The sequence below is a fragment of the Ranitomeya variabilis genome, chromosome 3 (genome assembly GCF_051348905.1).
Source record: "Ranitomeya variabilis isolate aRanVar5 chromosome 3, aRanVar5.hap1, whole genome shotgun sequence".
Lineage (NCBI taxonomy): Eukaryota > Metazoa > Chordata > Amphibia > Anura > Dendrobatidae > Ranitomeya > Ranitomeya variabilis.
In genome coordinates this window covers 25,662,379-25,680,516 of record NC_135234.1, presented here as the reverse complement: position 1 = coordinate 25,680,516, position 18,138 = coordinate 25,662,379, and the positions used below count along the sequence as shown (strand labels likewise).

The window sequence follows — 18,138 nt, the reverse complement described above, 5'->3', positions numbered from 1 at the left end:
CATGCATACCAGGATAGGGATGAGGAGGCCATGCATACCAGGATAGGGATGAGGGGGCCATGCATACTAGGATAGGGATGAGGGGGCCATGTATACCAGGATAGGGATGAGGGGGCCATGTATACCAGGATAGGGATGAGGGGGCCATGCATACCAGGATAGGGATGAGGGGGCTATACATACCAGGATAGGGATGAGGGGGCCATGTATACCAGGATAGCGATGAGGGGGCTGTTGTGAACTCTATTTCTGGGCTCCCTCTTGTGGTCACAAGTGGTACTGTGTGAGTGCTGTCTTTCTGCAGGTTTGTGGCTGGCATCAGCTGTCTCGTTATAGGTGGGTTGGTTTCCTATTTAGCTCACCTGGACTATCAGTTCATGCCTGCTGTCGATGTATTCAGTGCTATTCTGATTCCTTCTGACTAACTTGCTACCAGTCTCTTCAAGAGAAGCTAAGTTTCCGTTTGTTCATTTTTTGATCATCAGTGTTCAATATGTTTCTTGTCCAGCTTGCTAATATGTGATTTCCTTGCTTGCTGGTAGCTCTAGGGGGCTGAGTTTCTCCCCTCACACCGTTAGTTGGTGTGGGGGTTCTTGAATTCTCAGCGTGGATATTTTGTAGGGTTTTCTGCTGACCGCACAGTTCACTATCTGTCTTCTGCTATCTAGTATTAGCGGGCCTCATTTTGCTGAATCTGTTTTCATTTCTATGTATGTGTTTTCCCCTTACCTCACCGTTATTATTTGTTGGGGGCTTCCTATATCTTTGGGGTTATTTCACTTGAGGCAAGTGAGGTCTTGCTTTCTCTCTAGGGGTAGCTAGTTCCTCAGGCTGCGTCGAGACGTCTAGGATTTTAGGCACGTTCACCAGCTACCTTTAGTGTGTTTGGTTAGGATCAGGTTTGCGGTCAGTCCAGTTACCACCTTCCTAGAGCTTGTTCTACATTCTATAACTTAGCTAGTTTTTCCTGAGATCCTCAGCCACTAGGATCATAACAGGGGGCCATGCATACCAGGATAGGGATGAGGGGCCGGGCCATGCATACCAGGATAGGGATGAGGGGGCCATGCATGCCAGGATAGGGATGAGGGGGCCATGTATACCAGGATAGGGATGAGGGGGCCATGCATACCAGGATAGAGATGAGGGGGCTATACATACCAGGATAGGGATGAGGGGGCCATGCATACCAGGATAGGGATGAGGGGGCTATACATACCTTGATAGGGATGATGGGGCGATGCATACCAGGATAGGGATGAGGAGGCCATGCATACCAGGATAGGGATGAGGGGGCCATGTATACCAGGATAGGGATGAGGGGGCCATGTATACCAGGATAGGGATGAGGGGGCCATGCATACCAGGATAGGGATGAGGGGGCTATACATACCAGGATAGGGATGAGGGGGCCATGCATACCAGGATAGGGATGAGGGGGCTATACATACCAGGATAGGGATGATGGGGTCATGCATACCAGGATAGGGATGAGGAGGCCATGCATACTAGGATAGGGATGAGGGGGCCATGCATACCAGGATAGGGATGAGGGGGCCATGCATACTAGGATAGGGATGAGGGGGCCATGTATACCAGGATAGGGATGAGGGGGCCATGTATACCAGGATAGGGATGAGGGGGCCATGCATACCAGGATAGGGATGAGGGGGCTATACATACCAGGATAGGGATGAGGGGGCCATGCATACCAGGATAGGGATGAGGGGGACATGCATACCAGGATAGGGATGAGGAGGCCATGCATACCAGGATAGGGATGAGGGGACCATGCATACCAGGATAGGGATGAGGGGGCCATGCATACTAGGATAGGGATGAGGGGGCCATGTATACCAGGATAGGGATGAGGGGGCCATGCATACCAGGATAGGGATGAGGGGGCTATACATACCAGGATAATGATGAGGGGGCCATGCATACCAGGATAGGGATGAGGGGGCCATGCATACCAGGATAGGGATGAGGGGGCTATACATACCAGGATAGGGATGAGGGGGCCATGCATACCAGGATAGGGATGAGGGGGCCATGTATACCAGGATAGGGATGAGGGGGCTATACATACCAGGATAGGGATGAGGGGGCCATGCATACCAGGATAGGGATGAGGGGGCCATGCATACCAGGATAGGGATGAGGGGGCCATGCATACCAGGATAGGGATGAGGGGGCCATGCATACCAGGATAGGGATGAGGGGGCCATGCATACCAGGATGGGGATGAGGGGGCTATTCATACCAGGATAGGGATGAGGGGGCCATGCATACCAGGATAGGGATGAGGGGGCTATACATACCAGGATGGGGATGAGGGGGCTATTCATACCAGGATAGGGATGAGGGGGCCATGCATACCAGGATAGGGATGAGGGGGCCATGCATACCAGGATGGGGATGAGGGGGCTATTCATACCAGGATAGGGATGAGGGGGCCATGCATACCAGGATGGGGATGAGGGGGCTATTCATACCAGGATAGGGATGATGGGGCCATGCATACCAGGATAGGGATGAGGGGGCTATACATACCAGGATAGGGATGAGGGGGCCATGCATACCAGGATAGGGATGAGGGGGCCATGCATACCAGGATAGGGATGAGGGGGCTATACATACCAGGATAGGGATGAGGGGGCCATGCATACCAGGATAGGGATGAGGGGGCCATGCATACCAGGATAAGGATGAGGGGGCCATGCATACCAGGATAGGGATGAGGGGGCCATGCATACCAGGATAGGGATGAGGGGGCCATGCATACCAGGATGGGGATGAGGGGGCTATTCATACCAGGATAGGGATGATGGGGCCATGCATACCTGGATGGGGATGAGGGGGCCATGCTTATCAGGTTTATATTCGAGTCAATACGTTTTCCCAGTTTTTTGTGGTAAAATTAGGTGCCTCCGCTTATATTCGAGTCGGCTTATACTTGAGTATATACGGTAATTTTGTTCTTTATTTTTATGGCACGAGTTATAGTTTTGTATAGCTCCCTATTTTCTCCTACATAATTTACAGAAATTGGAAAAAAAACAATCGTGGTAAAAAAAAATGCAACTCTGCCATTGTTTTGGGGGTTTTATTTTCATAGTATTGATTGTGCAGAAAAAAACACCATGTGCTTCTCCAGATCAGTGCAATTACGGCGGTGCCAAACTTGTATAATAATTTTTTAAACAGCTGTGGTTATTATTTATATTATTTGGGGTACATACGACATTCTGCTCTTTTTACTGAATTTTGGGGAGGAAGGTGCGACAACAAAAAAATGTCAAGTCTAGCCATTTGGTTTTTTTTTCCTTACAGCATTTAACCTAACGTGTTAATTACGGTAATTTCTTATTTTAGTAGTTTGGACTCTTATGAGCGTGCTGATACCAAATAGCTGGGGGGGGGTTAATAGGACTTCGAAGTGAGGAAATGAGGCACTCTCTGTCCCATAAAAACGTATTTAATTGCAAAATCATTAAAAAATGGATGCAGGAGAATGCAGGTGCAAGAGACAACCAACGGCCGTTTCGCATACATAGGTGCTTCAAATGGTTCAAATACTCGGGAACCACTGAAGCAGCATTGTGTGCGAAACGGCGGTCGTCCATCTCTTACACCTGCATTCTCCTGCATCCATTTTTTTACAATTTTGCAATAAAATATGTTTTTATAGGGTAGAGAGTGCCTCCTTTCATCTCTTTGAAGTCTTACAAAAATCTTGCGAGTTCCTGTATAATCTCGAGTTGTGTGCCGTTATCCTTTCAAGTCATGTGAGTTATGAACGGTGCTGTTTTTTTTCTTTTTTTTCTCTTTTTTACACATTGTCTTTTTTATTACTCTATTAGAAAAAGTTCATAATTCAATTTTTTATATCCATATATACACTGAAAAATATATATAGTATATATATATATATATATTTGTATATATATTTTTATACTATATTTGTATGTGTGTATAATTTTTTTTTTATTATTCATTTTCATACCACTTTAGAGGACTTAAATATAATATATGCTGCAATACTCCTTCCAATATTGCTGTATATAGAAGAAATGGTGATCTCCTATGAAACCCAGGGAGTATGGGAGTACAAAGATGGCAGTGATTTGGGCATTTAGTTCTGCAGAAGCTCAGCATCTGTGCCCGCTTCACACACCAGCACTCGACATGTATATCGCGTGTCAGGAAGGGGTTAAAAAATGAAAGCTGTGCTCTCATTGGTTGCATTGAACAACAAAGTCAGTCTTTCTTTTGACTTTGATAAATGGGGCCCTATGGGGAGAGAGTCATCCTCTAAAAAACTAAAACTACAATAGATTTTCACAAATGTCCGAAATGTAGATAAAGAACCAAATCAAACAAGTTTAATCCAAAATATTGGACTTAGTCAATTTTTTATTGAAGAAAATTATCTAATATCTCACGTCTTCGAGTGGCAAAAGTATGTGAAAACTTGGCTCTTAGTGCCTGGTGACAAAGTCTAATATTTCCAACTCCTGTGTTTCGTTTGTTTTTCCCTACTTTTAGGACTTGTGTGAGAATCTGATGTAGTTTAAGGTCAAATTTATGGTGGAAATATGGAAAATTCGCAAACTTTCAATCATCTTGTTAGATCTGTATAGTAGATGATACAAGATTTTTCATGGAAACTACTGAATCCTCATTTATTAAGCAAAAAAAGATGACTGCTGATCTTGTGTCACTGGATACTCGGCCGATTTGTGCTCAAGGCTCTAGATCAGGAGCAACGCCTTCCTATCTTGTCCTCTCGGAGGATCTGGCGCAGTTTCAGCGGGAGTGACCGAGCCGCGACTGTGATAAGACTCATTACATGCCAGGCTGGATTGTCTCAGATTTTCTCAGGAAACATTCTCCGAGGTTTTTTAGCTCGTGTTTTTTATGTAATCACTGTTCTAGGGGACAACACTAGAGTATGACCAGAATTGATCAAGGACCCTGCAAAATAAAATGTGGTGAAGGGCCACAAAACTTCCCTGTTGGGGTATGTACACACCACGTCTTTTTCAGGTAGATTCTGCCCAGAATCTATCCAAAAAAAAATCCCAGAAAATGAACCTAATCTACAGCAATCTTAAAACAGCATCGTAATGTCCCGTCTTTTAACCACTTGAGGGTTAAGAACCTGACTTATTTCCGAATTCTTCACTGACTTAAAGGGGTTATCCAAGACTTTAAGTTCTTAGCTCCATGCGCAAAAATAATAACAGGCACTTATTTGCTAAATACCTGCCTGGCGCCGATCTCTGCCAGATCACAATGGTCATGGATCGCTTTGCCTGCGATTCTGCGGCTTCCCGAGAGCAACGACTTCTGTTCCACCGATTGGCTTGAGGCTCCCCACTTCCTAACTGCGGGGAACTAACTGTCAATCAGCTTGATGCCTGCAGTGATGGCCTGTTGAGGTAGAGGAAGACCTACTCTGATGACGAGAGGTGAAATGAATCCGGGGAATCGCCAGCTGTGCTGGCAGAGATCGACCTCATTTAGAACAGGGGTCTTAGCCCCATGCGTAAAAATAATAAAAGTCATAGACATCCCCTTTAGCAGTATAAGGTGAAAGCTTCTTTCGCAAGAACAAGGGCGAAACCACTGGCAAAGTCACCTCAGGAGAACAATCGTGGAAATTTTCCTGAAGCGGGCAGGCTACGTCTAAGATTGGAAAGCTCAGATTTAGGTCTAATCCAAACGTCCATGAAACATGGTCTGAGCATGGACCACAATACACAACTGGGCCACGGGTCTCCCGACGTGCAGCATGGTCGGTGCCGAATCTATCAGCGCTCACGTGAGATTGTGCCATAAGGGCACTGCAACTAATCGGTGGCCTTTGACTCCACACTTCTATGATACGTGAGAAGAACACGATATTTTTTCTCTTACAGATGGAGGAGGTTCTTAACCCATTTTTCATTATTGGATGATGTTCCTCTTTATCTATTAGGTCTGTAATATATCATAGGTTGTAGCCACAAGCCGTATCCGATGAGGTAAGAGATAGTTGTAGCAAAGCTTTGGGTCGTTGCCTGTAAAGATTTTGCTGTCCTTTTGAAGTTGGCCTTTTTAGGTTGTTCCTTTGGGTTTCCTAAGTCTGAGGAGAAGCTCTGCCAAGACCTTAAACTCCCGAAACTTCAGGAACCTGTTTTATAAAATAAATGAAGGGAAAGATTTATTACTCTCGCGGCTCCATGGCTACAACATCGCTTCTGCTCCTTCAGAATAAAAGAGGTTGCATGAGAAAAATTCAAAGGTGGAAATTAATATTGAGATGTCCTACAAAAATGTGGAGGCAAGACTTTGGTCCAAGGGTAAGGAAAGTCTGATGGGTGGATAGACCTTCTTAACGCCCCATAATTTGTTGTGTAGAATATTGGAGAAAACAAGACTCTTCTGTAATAAAAAAAAGCTGATAACTAATGCTGACGGCGGCGAAAATATCCTATTGAGGTCCCCAAGGACATTCTGAACACTTAGGCCGTGTTCCCACGACGTGTAAATGCTGCTCTTTTTGTGCAAAAAATCTGTTGCCTTTAACAGCTCAATCATAGTGGATGTAATTTCATGAAAGCGTGGGGCTTTTTAAAACGCTGTTGAACTCAGTATTTTTGGGTGAATTTTTCACCTGAGCCTGAAAAAATGCAATTGTGTTTATAAGTGCAGAATCTATTCTGTTTTTGTACTGTAAATAGACGGTTATGAGGGTGCATCTGTGGCTGGATGCTTATGAGGGGGCACCTGTGGCTGGATGCTTATGAGGGGGCACCTGTGGCTGGATGCTTATGAGGGGGCACCTGTGGCTGGATGCTTATGAGGGGGCACATGTGGCTGGATGCTTATGAGGGGGCACCTGTGGCTGGATGCTTATGAGGGGGCACCCGTGGCTGGATGCTTATGAGGGGGCACCTGTGGCTGGGCACTTATGATGGAGCTGTAACTAGATGCATATGAGGGGGCATCTGTGGCCAGACACTTATGAGGGGGCATCTGTGGCCAGACACTTATGAGGGGGCATCTGTGGCCAGACACTTATGAGGGGGCATCTGTGGCCAGACACTTATGAGGGGGCATCTGTGGCCAGACACTTATGAGGGGGCATCTGTGGCCAGACACTTATGAGGGGGCACCTGTGGCCAGACACTTATGAGGGGGCATCTGTGGCCAGACACTTATGAGGGGGCATCTGTGGCCAGACACTTATGAGGGGGCACCTGTGGCCAGACACTTATGAGGGGGCATCTGTGGCCAGACACTTATGAGGGGGCACCTGTGGCTGGATGCATATGAGGGGGCATCTGTGGCTGGATGCTTATCTGGGGCTGTCTGTGGATGCATATGAGGGGGCATCTATGGCTGGACACTTATGAGGGGGCACCTGTGGCTGGATGCTTATCAGGGTGCTGTGGCTTGATGCATATGAGGGGGCTGTGGCTAGACGCTTATTGGGGGGGGCTGTTGCTGGATGCATATGAGGGGGCATCTATGGCTGGACACTTATGAGGGGGCACCTGTGGCTAGACACTTATCGGGGGGCTGTAGCTGGATGCATATGAGGGAGCACCTGTGGCTGGATGCTTATCAGGGGGCTGTGGCTGGATGCATATGAGGGGGCTGTGGCTGGATGCTTATTGGGGGGGCTGTGGCTAGACACTTATCGGGGGGCTGTAGCTGGATGCATATGAGGGGGCATCTGTGGCTGGATGCTTATCGGGGGCTGTTGCTGGATGCATATGAGGGGGCATCTATGGCTGGACACTTATGAGGGGGCACCTGTGGCTGGATGCTTATCGGGGGGCTATAGCTGGATGCCTATGAGGGGGCTGTGGCTAGACACTTATCGGGGGGCTGTAGCTGGATGCATATGAGGGGGCACTAGTGGCCGGACACCACAGGATTCACTGATCCATATATCGTTGTGGATGGCCCGGCACACCCGTTCACTTCATGTACAGTCCATTGATTACCAGCTCTAATACTTTATCTTTCCTATGGCGGAGCTGTAGGGGAATTTAATTCTTGCTGCCAGGTTCCCCACCGACAACAGCTAATCACTGAGGGACCCAGCCGTGGACCACCCCTTTAGTGTTTATCCACGCACTGTAAGAGGTGGAGACACCCCCGTTGAATTAAAGTGGGCTCAGTAAATTTTACAGGCCTGTTTACATCATCATTGAGCCTGATGAACCCTCCAGCCCGACCGCTGGGCCCCATAGAATAATACAGAAGAGTTTTTCTTCACTGCGGAGAGTTTATAGAATTTGATTCATGTCGGCGTAGTTCATATTCCCCATGACAACCCTTACGCAAGCTTCACATGTACACTTTCTGTAAGAGATCACATGTGGAGCCAATATTTTGACATTCCCAATCCTGTACATATTTTTTGTTCTGGTATCATAAGGCCCACACCCGATGTGCGTGGCGCACAAAGTCCCACCGACACGCGGGCAAGATGCAAACTAAAGCCACAAGAATAACGAGAGAGTCCACGGAGACTCAATGCAGTGAGAGCAACAAATCCCTACAAATGAAAAATGTCCTTTATCAGAAGAGACCATCCTGTAATGGAGCATAGAGGCCCCCGGAAACCCAGAATGCAGCCTGTATCCGCTGCACCATGCACAGGCAGCTGCCCGGACTACAGAATCATGGAAGAAGCACTCTGGGCTTTTCCTGTAGATGTTTCCAAATTCGACCTCCAGAATTATCAAAATTTCTGTGCTCTCACACGCCCTGCCACATGCTCTTAAATGTCTGAATCCTGGGGCGTCATGTACAAAACAAAAACTTTGAGGAGCGCCACTTTCCGGGAGGACACTGTGGTGCCCAAGAGATTCTCCGAGACTTCCAGAAGTTTGCAGGTTCCCCTTGTTGTGGCATACATGGCACTCCCAAATCGGGACTTTTGAGTCCATGCATATAGTCCGTTTAGTAGATGTAGGGTTCGAGGGAACAGAGTTTTGAGTAACTACTTTAGCTAATATCCTCTTCCAGTGAAGGGAAGAAGAATGGGCCGGTAGGGTGTAAAGCTTGTAAGCACCGGCCCTTCGTGTACAGGATCAGAACCATAAGATTGGAGCTTCACACATAGTTGACAACAATCTTGAATTTGCTGAGATGGTCCTGATTTTTCAAGACCATTCCTAGAAAAATGTGGGTCTTTCTTTTGCTAAAAGGAGTGGGGAGTGCGGTCTCACTTGGTTTGAGGTTGTTCCCGGGCATTATAAGGGAGATCCAGGGTGGCAATGAAAGGTCTCCATTCTGCCAACAATTTTAGAAAGTACGCTTCACATTATTTGCAATGTTTCAGCTTATGTATGTCACTGGCTGGGTTTAATATAACGGGCACAAGGGGCATCTTCTGTCCTGTCTGCTAGGTCACTAAGGTCTAAGCTAAAGGACACCGTAGGAAGATGCAGTGGAATACGCCGATTGTAGTGACCACAGAGATGACCCCATGGTCTGATGTTACATGTCCACACTCCATCATGGAGCCTGATGAATGTACAGGCCCGACCGCTGAGCCCCATAGAATAACATTGTTCTCCTTATTTATGGGCACAGTAAGGTCATCGCTCGGCGGGGTCTTGCTCTGCAGCTTTACATAATGTGCAGGGGCCCCGCAACAGCCTCAATAAGGTATTCTTTAATAATTGCCATATTCAAAAGTTGAAAAAAAGTATTCACCCCAACTCGTCATTATGTTCTCATAGCTGAAAAATACATGGAATATGTAGATAGATAGATAGATAATAGATAGATGGATAATAGATAGATGGATAATAGATAGACAAATGATAAATAGATAATAGATAGATAATAGATAGATAATAGATGGATAATAGATAGATAATAGATAGATAATGATTGATAGATAATAGATGATAGATAATAGATAGATGATCGATAGATAATAGATAAAAGATAGATGATAGATAGGATAGATAATAGATATATGATATATAGGATATATAGATAATACATAGATATATAATAATATATAGATAGATAATAGGTAGATGATAGATAATAAATAGATAATAGATAGAAAGATATAATAGCAATCCAAGAAACAGATCAGGCACTCACCCAACGTAGCTGTGGTTAATGTCCTTTATTCGCTGAACTCAGCGTTTAGACTTCCATAGGGAGGCGGCAGGAGAAAGAACAAGGGCACAAGGGTGCACCGCCCTTATTTGCTGATGTCTTGGAAGTGTGGAAGTCTGCTTAGCTCCGCTTAATGAAATTAACCTGGGAAGAGGTATTCACCTAGTGCCGCAGATTTTTTGAATCTTCAAACAGTTCATTTAAGAAAGATATAATAGATGGGTAATAGATAGATAGACAGATAATATATAGATGGATAATAGATAGATAATAGGTAGATAAATGATAGATAGATAATAGATGATTGATAGATAGATAATAGATAGATGATATATAAGATATATAGATAATACATAGATAGATAATAATATATAGATAGATAATAGGTAGATGATAGATAATAGATAGATAATAGATAGATAAATAGATAGATAAATGATAAATAGATAATAGATAAATAATAGATAGATAGATAGATAGATAGATAGATACATAATAGATATAATAGATGAATAATAGATAGATAATAGATATAGATAGATAATAGAGAGATAATAGATAGATAGATAGATAGATAGATAGATAGATAGATAGATAGATAGATGGATAGATAATAGATGACTCCTTCAATGGAAGTCTTCACACAGCGGCTGGACAGACATCTGTCTGAGATGGTTTAGTGACTCCTGCATTGAGGGGGGATTGGACACGAGGACCCTGGAGGTCTCTTCCTACTGTAACATTCTATGTTCTATGACTTAGTATGAATTATGGGGGGTAGATTCCCGGCCGTTTCCTCGCAGACTTGTCTCTCTCCGGTTTCCTCGCTCTTGGGACATGAATTACTGGATGAGTTTTCTTATAAACATTTGACATTTACATTCTTGCCTTATTACTTGTACATTCGTCTAGGAGTACGCTGGAGTCCCTAGGACCTTACAGAAGTTTCCGTCCTCACACAATTACTGTAGGGAATACCTGATCATTGATACCCAGAATACAAAACAATAAAGCTGTAACTTTTTTATTGTCTTAGGATCAGAAATAACATGGCTGTTTTTTATACAAATCCATCACTATCGCTGCCCGTGGTTTGTTTCTTTAATTACAGCTCAGCTTCCAGTAATTGCACTAAGCTGAGCTGCAGTACCACCCACAAGCTGAAGACAGAAGTGGCGCTGTGTTTTGGAAGGAAGAAATCATGTTTTTCTAGTTCTGGACAATTCATAATACTTAGCTCCAGCAGTTTATGAGCGTTCTTGGTGTAAAATGCTGAATTTCCAAAAGTGACAACTACTAACAGCAGCCATTACACTTTTACATGGTGATTGTCGGCCAGTTTGCCTCAGACTGTGAGAATTCAGTTATCCAAATCAATTATTCAGCCTCAAATTACCGTAGGTTTATTAGTAAAATGTACAAAGTTTTTGCACTTTGAAACAAAACAATAAACAACATAAATAGCTGAACACAACTAATATGTCAAGGTGTTTCTCCAAATGTATCAGAAAATACCACTCTTACTGACTGTTGCAGAATTATTCACCCCCTAATGACCAGCGTCTTAGCACTTGGTAGAGCCCCTGCTGCACCTCCTGTTGCAGAAGTGATGGAAATCCGGACACCAGCATCTGGCAGCTTTCCAGAGGAATCTAAGCCCACTCATTGTGGCCAATGGCCTCCAGGTCACTAATATTCTTGGGTTTGCTACACCCACCTTCTGCACATCCCACCAAAGATCTTCTTTTGGGTTCAAGTCAGGTAACTGTGAAGGCCACTCCAGAATCCTCTAGGACTTATTCTGAGACAACACTTTGGTGGACAGTGGAGTATGCCGGAAGGGCCAGTGATGCTCAAGCTTCAGCTTTCTCACAGAAGGCATTACATTTTCTCCTAGTGTTTCCTGATTCATGATTGAATCCATCTTCCCCTCAGCCAGTTGCAGGTTTCCAGTGCAAGAGAAAGCAAGACAACCCGAGAGCATCACCAAACTCCCACCATACTTCCCTGTAGGCACCACCATGCTTCACCACAGACATCACAGAGCCCTTGCCAGGCTTCACCAAATCACCACAATGCTTTCCTGTAGGTATCACCAAGCCTCCACCATGCTTCACTGTAGGGTATCACTGAGCCACCACTATGCTTCACTGTTGGTATAAGCAAGCTACCACCATGCTTTACTTTAGGCATCACAGAACCCCCACAGTGCTTCACAATAGGCATCATGGAGCCCCTGCGGGCTTTATTGTAGGCACTACTGAGCCTGTGCTATACTTGATTGTAGGTATTCCCAATCCCACACCATGCTTCACTGTAGACATCATGAGCCACCACCTTTCCTGTAGGAAACACTGAGCCCCTGCCATATTATACTGCAGGCATCGCCGAGCCTCTGCAATGCTTCATTGTAAGTTTCACTGAGCCCTCACCATACTTCACTGTAGGTCTCGCCAAGCCCTTGCCATGCTTCACAGTAGGCATCACAGAGTCACCTCCATTCTTTACTGTAGTAAATACAGAGCCACCACCATGCTTCACTGTAGGCAACACCGAGCTCATTCCATATTTTTCAGTAGGTATCACCAAACTCCCTCCATGCTTTACTGTAGGCATCACCGACCCACTGCCATGCTTCACTGTAGACAACACCTAACCCCCACCATGTTTCACCGTAGGTATCACTGAGCACCCGCCATGCTTCACTGTAGGTATCACCAACCCATGGTTATACTTAACTGTAAGCATCACAGAGCCATTGCATTACTTCACTGTACGCTTTACAATTTACTACCATGTTTTATAGAAGGTATCACTGAGCCCCCATCATGCTTCACTTTAGGCATCACAAAGCCCCCACCATGCTTTCCTCTAGACATTAACGAGTCTCTTCCATGATTCACTGTAGATATCACCACATCCCCGCTATGCTTCACCTTAGACATCATTGAGCTACCGCCATGCTTTACTGTAGACATCACTGAGCCACCTCCATTCTTCACTGTAGGCATCACCAAGCCACCTCCAAACTTCACTGTAGGCGTTACAGAGAAGCTCCACTTCCATCTGTGTCTCTGTATCTCTATCTTTTCAATGCCTTCACATCTTTTAGTATCCTTTTCGCTGTTGGTGCAAAGCATTGATCTCTTCTCCTAACTTTCTGGACCGCTCTCTTAAGTAGCCATACTTCTAACATCTGACTAAACATCTCAATCAATGAACCCCTTGCCCATCCAGGTATTTGATGTGTTTTAAATGAAAAACAGATGAAGTAATGCAGCCCTTGCATATTACATCCAGTGCTAGAGACCAATGTGCTCCTAAGTGGGACTCTATATAGGGCGTGAATAATTCTGAGACTGCAGTAGTAGCATTTTGTGGTGAATTTGGAGAAATTACTTGTTACATTAATTGTTTTTAAGTATTGCCATTGTCCATATCTGACTGATTTTATGCAAACAGTATAAAGTTTGTACATTTTGCTAAATAGCCCAATTTGCAATCGGGGGTTGAGTAATATTGATTGCAACTGTAAATGTATAACAAAATATTACAACCTGAAGGGTGTTATTACTTTTTTCTCTTTTTTCTAGGTTCACTGCCTATATTCTAAGGTGATCCAGGTGCCAATCTCATCACCGATGCACGGACCACAAGATGACCACGGAGAACAATGACTGACTTGTGTGATGGCCACTAGTGAGCAGCTGACCGGCATCTTCCCTCGTGACTGATGAAACCACGGGACAAGCGTAATGTAATAAAAGTATTATCATTATAGTATTCTGCAGTCGCTCATGTCCAGTATGGCATGTAACCCCTGATTCCTAGGAACATATGTGGATGGGTATGAAATATCGTTTTTTTTTATTGAAGAAAATGATCCAATTTCACAATTCTGTGACAAAAGTATGTGAACCTTTGCTTTCAGTGTCTGGTGTGACCACAATGTGCATCTAAACGTTTCCGGAAATTATTCATTAGTCCTGCACATCGGATGGAGCAATTTTGACCCAATTCTCCCTACAAACCAGCGTCGCCTCTGTCATTTTGGTGGTTTTCTCCCATGAACGTTTCGCTTCAGGTCCTTCAACATTTCTATAGGATTAAGGTCAGGATTGTGAAGGAACAGATGAATGACCTCGGGGAGACCAAAACATCCAACACTGCGGAGACACCATCACGTGTTTCTCAACGCAGTGATCCAGAACACTGCCCCCATCCCTTATGGGAAATATGCAAACGCATGTAAAGTAAGCTGCGGAGACACCATCACGTGTTTCTCAACGCAAGCAATGAATAGCCAGGCCTTTCTCCGGGAAGGAACAACCACGGGAAGGGCAGCATCCAATAAAGGAAGACCACCTATGCCAAGCATGGTATCCATCCACAAACAGCTGTTTCGGGGTTTTTGCCCCTCATCAGTGTGGAGTAGGAAACTGGCTATTAGGAGCAGTGCCTGGTGAAAGGCTATGAAGGAACAGATGAATGACCTCGGGGAGACCAAAACATCCAACACTGCGGAGACACCATCACGTGTTTCTCAACGCAGTGATCCAGAACACTGCCCCCATCCCTTATGGGAAATATGCAAACGCATGTAAAGTAAGCTGCGGAGACACCATCACGTGTTTCTCAACGCAAGCAATGAATAGCCAGGCCTTTCTCCGGGAAGGAACAACCACGGGAAGGGCAGCATCCAATAAAGGAAGACCACCTATGCCAAGCATGGTATCCATCCACAAACAGCTGTTTCGGGGTTTTTGCCCCTCATCAGTGTGGAGTAGGAAACTGGCTATTAGGAGCAGTGCCTGGTGAAAGGCTATGAAGGAACAGATGAATGACCTCGGGGAGACCAAAACATCCAACACTGCGGAGACACCATCACGTGTTTCTCAACGCAGTGATCCAGAACACTGCCCCCATCCCTTATGGGAAATATGCAAACGCATGTAAAGTAAGCTGCGGAGACACCATCACGTGTTTCTCAACGCAAGCAATGAATAGCCAGGCCTTTCTCCGGGAAGGAACAACCACGGGAAGGGCAGCATCCAATAAAGGAAGACCACCTATGCCAAGCATCTGTTCCTTCATAGCCTTTCACCAGGCACTGCTCCTAATAGCCAGTTTCCTACTCCACACTGATGAGGGGCAAAAACCCCGAAACAGCTGTTTGTGGATGGATACCATGCTTGGCATAGGTGGTCTTCCTTTATTGGATGCTGCCCTTCCCGTGGTTGTTCCTTCCCGGAGAAAGGCCTGGCTATTCATTGCTTGCGTTGAGAAACACGTGATGGTGTCTCCGCAGCTTACTTTACATAAGGTCAGGATTGTGACCTGGCCATTATAAAACTGTAACTTTCTTCTTTAACTATTGTCTCACTGCATATCCCATGTTCTCTTGAGATTTAGCTCATGGACAGATATCCTAACTTTTTTTAAAAATTTTTTTTAATAAAACTCAGAATTAATTGTTCTATCAATGATGACAGCCGTCCTGGCCTAGATACAGCAAAACAGACCCAAACCAAGATACCACCATCATGTATCACAGATAGTATGAGGTTTTTATGCTGTAATAAAAGGTATCTCTTTCTCCAAACATAACACTTCTCATTTAAACCAGAAATCTTTATTTTGGTCTCATCTAACCACAAAACATTGTTCCAGTAGCCTTCTGGCTTGTCCAGTTGATCTTTAGCAAACCAAAGACAGGCAGCAATGTTCTTTTTGGAGATCAGTGGCATTTTCCTTGCAATCTTGCCATGCACATCATGGTTGGTCAGTGTCCTCCTGATGGTGGACTCATCAACATTATCATTAGCTAATGTGAGAGAGGCCTTTAGTTGCTTAGAGGTTACCTTGAGTTCCTTTTTGACCTTGTGGACTATTATACATGGTTCTCTTGGAGGGATTTTTGTTGGTCGACTGCTACTGAGAAAGGTAATAATGGATTGGACGTCCTCCATTTTTACACAAATTGTCTGGCTGTGGATTGGTGGAGTCCAAACTCTTTAGAGATGGTTTTGAAACGTTTTTAAGACTGATAAGCATCAACAACTCTTCTTCTAAGGTAATAAAAAATCCCATATGTTCGTGTCATGATACACTCTCGCATTATCAAGATCAAAATGTGATATATCCCCACTATTTATATAAAACAGGTCGCCCACTCACCCCTTGTTGTCATCCTATTGATTGAAAGACTCTGATTGCACCTTCAAATTATCTGCACATACTTTTGTGTCTCACAATTATGTGATATTGGATTATTTTACTCAATAAAAATATGACAAAGTGTAATGTTTTCTAAACATTTATTTGATTTTGTTATTTATCTACTCTTAGGTCTTATGTGATAATCTGATTTAGTTTTAGGTCAAATATATAAAAAAAAATAAAGCAAAAATAGCAGCATAGATGAAAAAGTTCTAATGATCTAACACTGTATTCATTCCTTACTTCCACAGAGTGATTTAGAGCCATAAGGAGCCATGGGGGACTGGACCTTCCTCGGAGAATTCCTAGAGGAAGTACAAAAACATTCCACAGTGGTGGGAAAAGTATGGCTAACCATCCTCTTCATTTTCCGAATGTTGGTTCTGGGCACTGCAGCCGAATCTTCATGGGGAGATGAGAAATCTGACTTTATGTGTGACACCACCCAACCCGGTTGTGAGAATGTCTGTTACGATAAAGCATTCCCCATTTCCCACATTCGGTTCTGGGTTCTACAGATTATTTTTGTCTCCACTCCATCACTTCTCTACATGGGACACGCCATGCACACCGTTCGGATGGAGGAAAAAAAAAAGCTCAGGGAAGAAGAAACCAAATCCAAACAGGAGATAAATGAAGACTCCACGTATCACCAAAAAGAGTATCCTGCTGAAAAAGTCGAACTTCCATATCGGGATGAGGTGAGCGGGAAGATCAGGCTTCAAGGAAGTCTACTGAACACTTACGTGTGCAGCATTCTCATCCGCACGGTGATGGAAGTGGCCTTTATTGTTGGACAATACATGCTCTACGGGATCTTTTTGGATACCCTCTACATATGTAAAAGGAAACCATGCCCCCATCCCGTCAACTGCTATGTGTCCCGGCCAACTGAGAAGAACATCTTCATCGTCTTCATGTTGGCTGTTGCCACGCTCTCGCTTTTACTTAGCTTTGTGGAGCTGTACTATCTATTGTGGAAAAAACTCAGGCAGAGATTATCTACTCAGTCTGAGAACAGTCCCAGTCCACCTAGAGTGGCCACCATAGAACCGGAACACCGGACACAAAATTGCACCCCACCGCCAGATTTTAACCAATGCTTGAACACTAAGGGTAAGTTTAACAACCCTTTCAACAACAGTCTGGCATCTCAGCAAAACACAGCCAATTTTGCCACTGAAAGAGTCCAAAGTGAAGATGACATTTGCCAAGGGCAGTTTATCCACATTAACTATGCGCAAAACGCTCCAGTGAACAACCATTCAGCACCCCACAAAATGCCCAACGGGTACTGCCACAGTGGGCGCCGCTTGAGTAAAACCAGCCGTACGAGTAGCAAGGCTCGGTCAGACGACCTGGCGGTGTGAACTACTATGGAGATTTTTAAGTACCGTAATCTTTTTTTTTTATGTATCTATTAATTTCGTATTTATATAACAATAGAAAACATTTTGATTTCTGGATGTAATCCCGGGAACTCATTTTGTACTGTACTTTATGCCTTAAAACATTGTGCTAAACAACAATAAAAAAAATCTTGCCGATATATTGTAATTCACATGATTAACAATTCGCCAGTAGAGGTGACCAAATTTAAGGATCCAATAGATGATTGTACAATGTCAAGTTACCACCACCATACAGTGCCTAATTACCACCATACAGTGCATAATTACCACCATACAGTGCCCAATAATTACCACCATATAGTAACTAATTATTACAATGCCTAATTATAACCACCATGCATTGCCTAATTGTTACCACCATACA

General features: G+C 44.4%; 1 protein-coding gene across 4 annotated transcripts in view; it reads left to right on the top strand.

Moving 5' to 3' along the window:
* Window positions 1-17,909, top strand: part of GJA5 (gap junction protein alpha 5) — a 141,361-nt gene extending 123,452 nt beyond the window's left edge. For all 4 annotated transcript variants that reach the window (XM_077293814.1, XM_077293811.1, XM_077293813.1 and 1 more), the window contains exons 2-3: window positions 13,737-13,900; window positions 16,614-17,909. In XM_077293814.1, coding sequence (XP_077149929.1) covers window positions 16,638-17,732 — 1,095 coding nt within the window. In that variant the 5' untranslated portion in view covers window positions 13,737-13,900; window positions 16,614-16,637 and the 3' untranslated portion in view covers window positions 17,733-17,909. The remainder of the gene's footprint in view (window positions 1-13,736; window positions 13,901-16,613) is intronic.
* The last annotated feature ends 229 nt before the right edge of the window (window positions 17,910-18,138 follow it).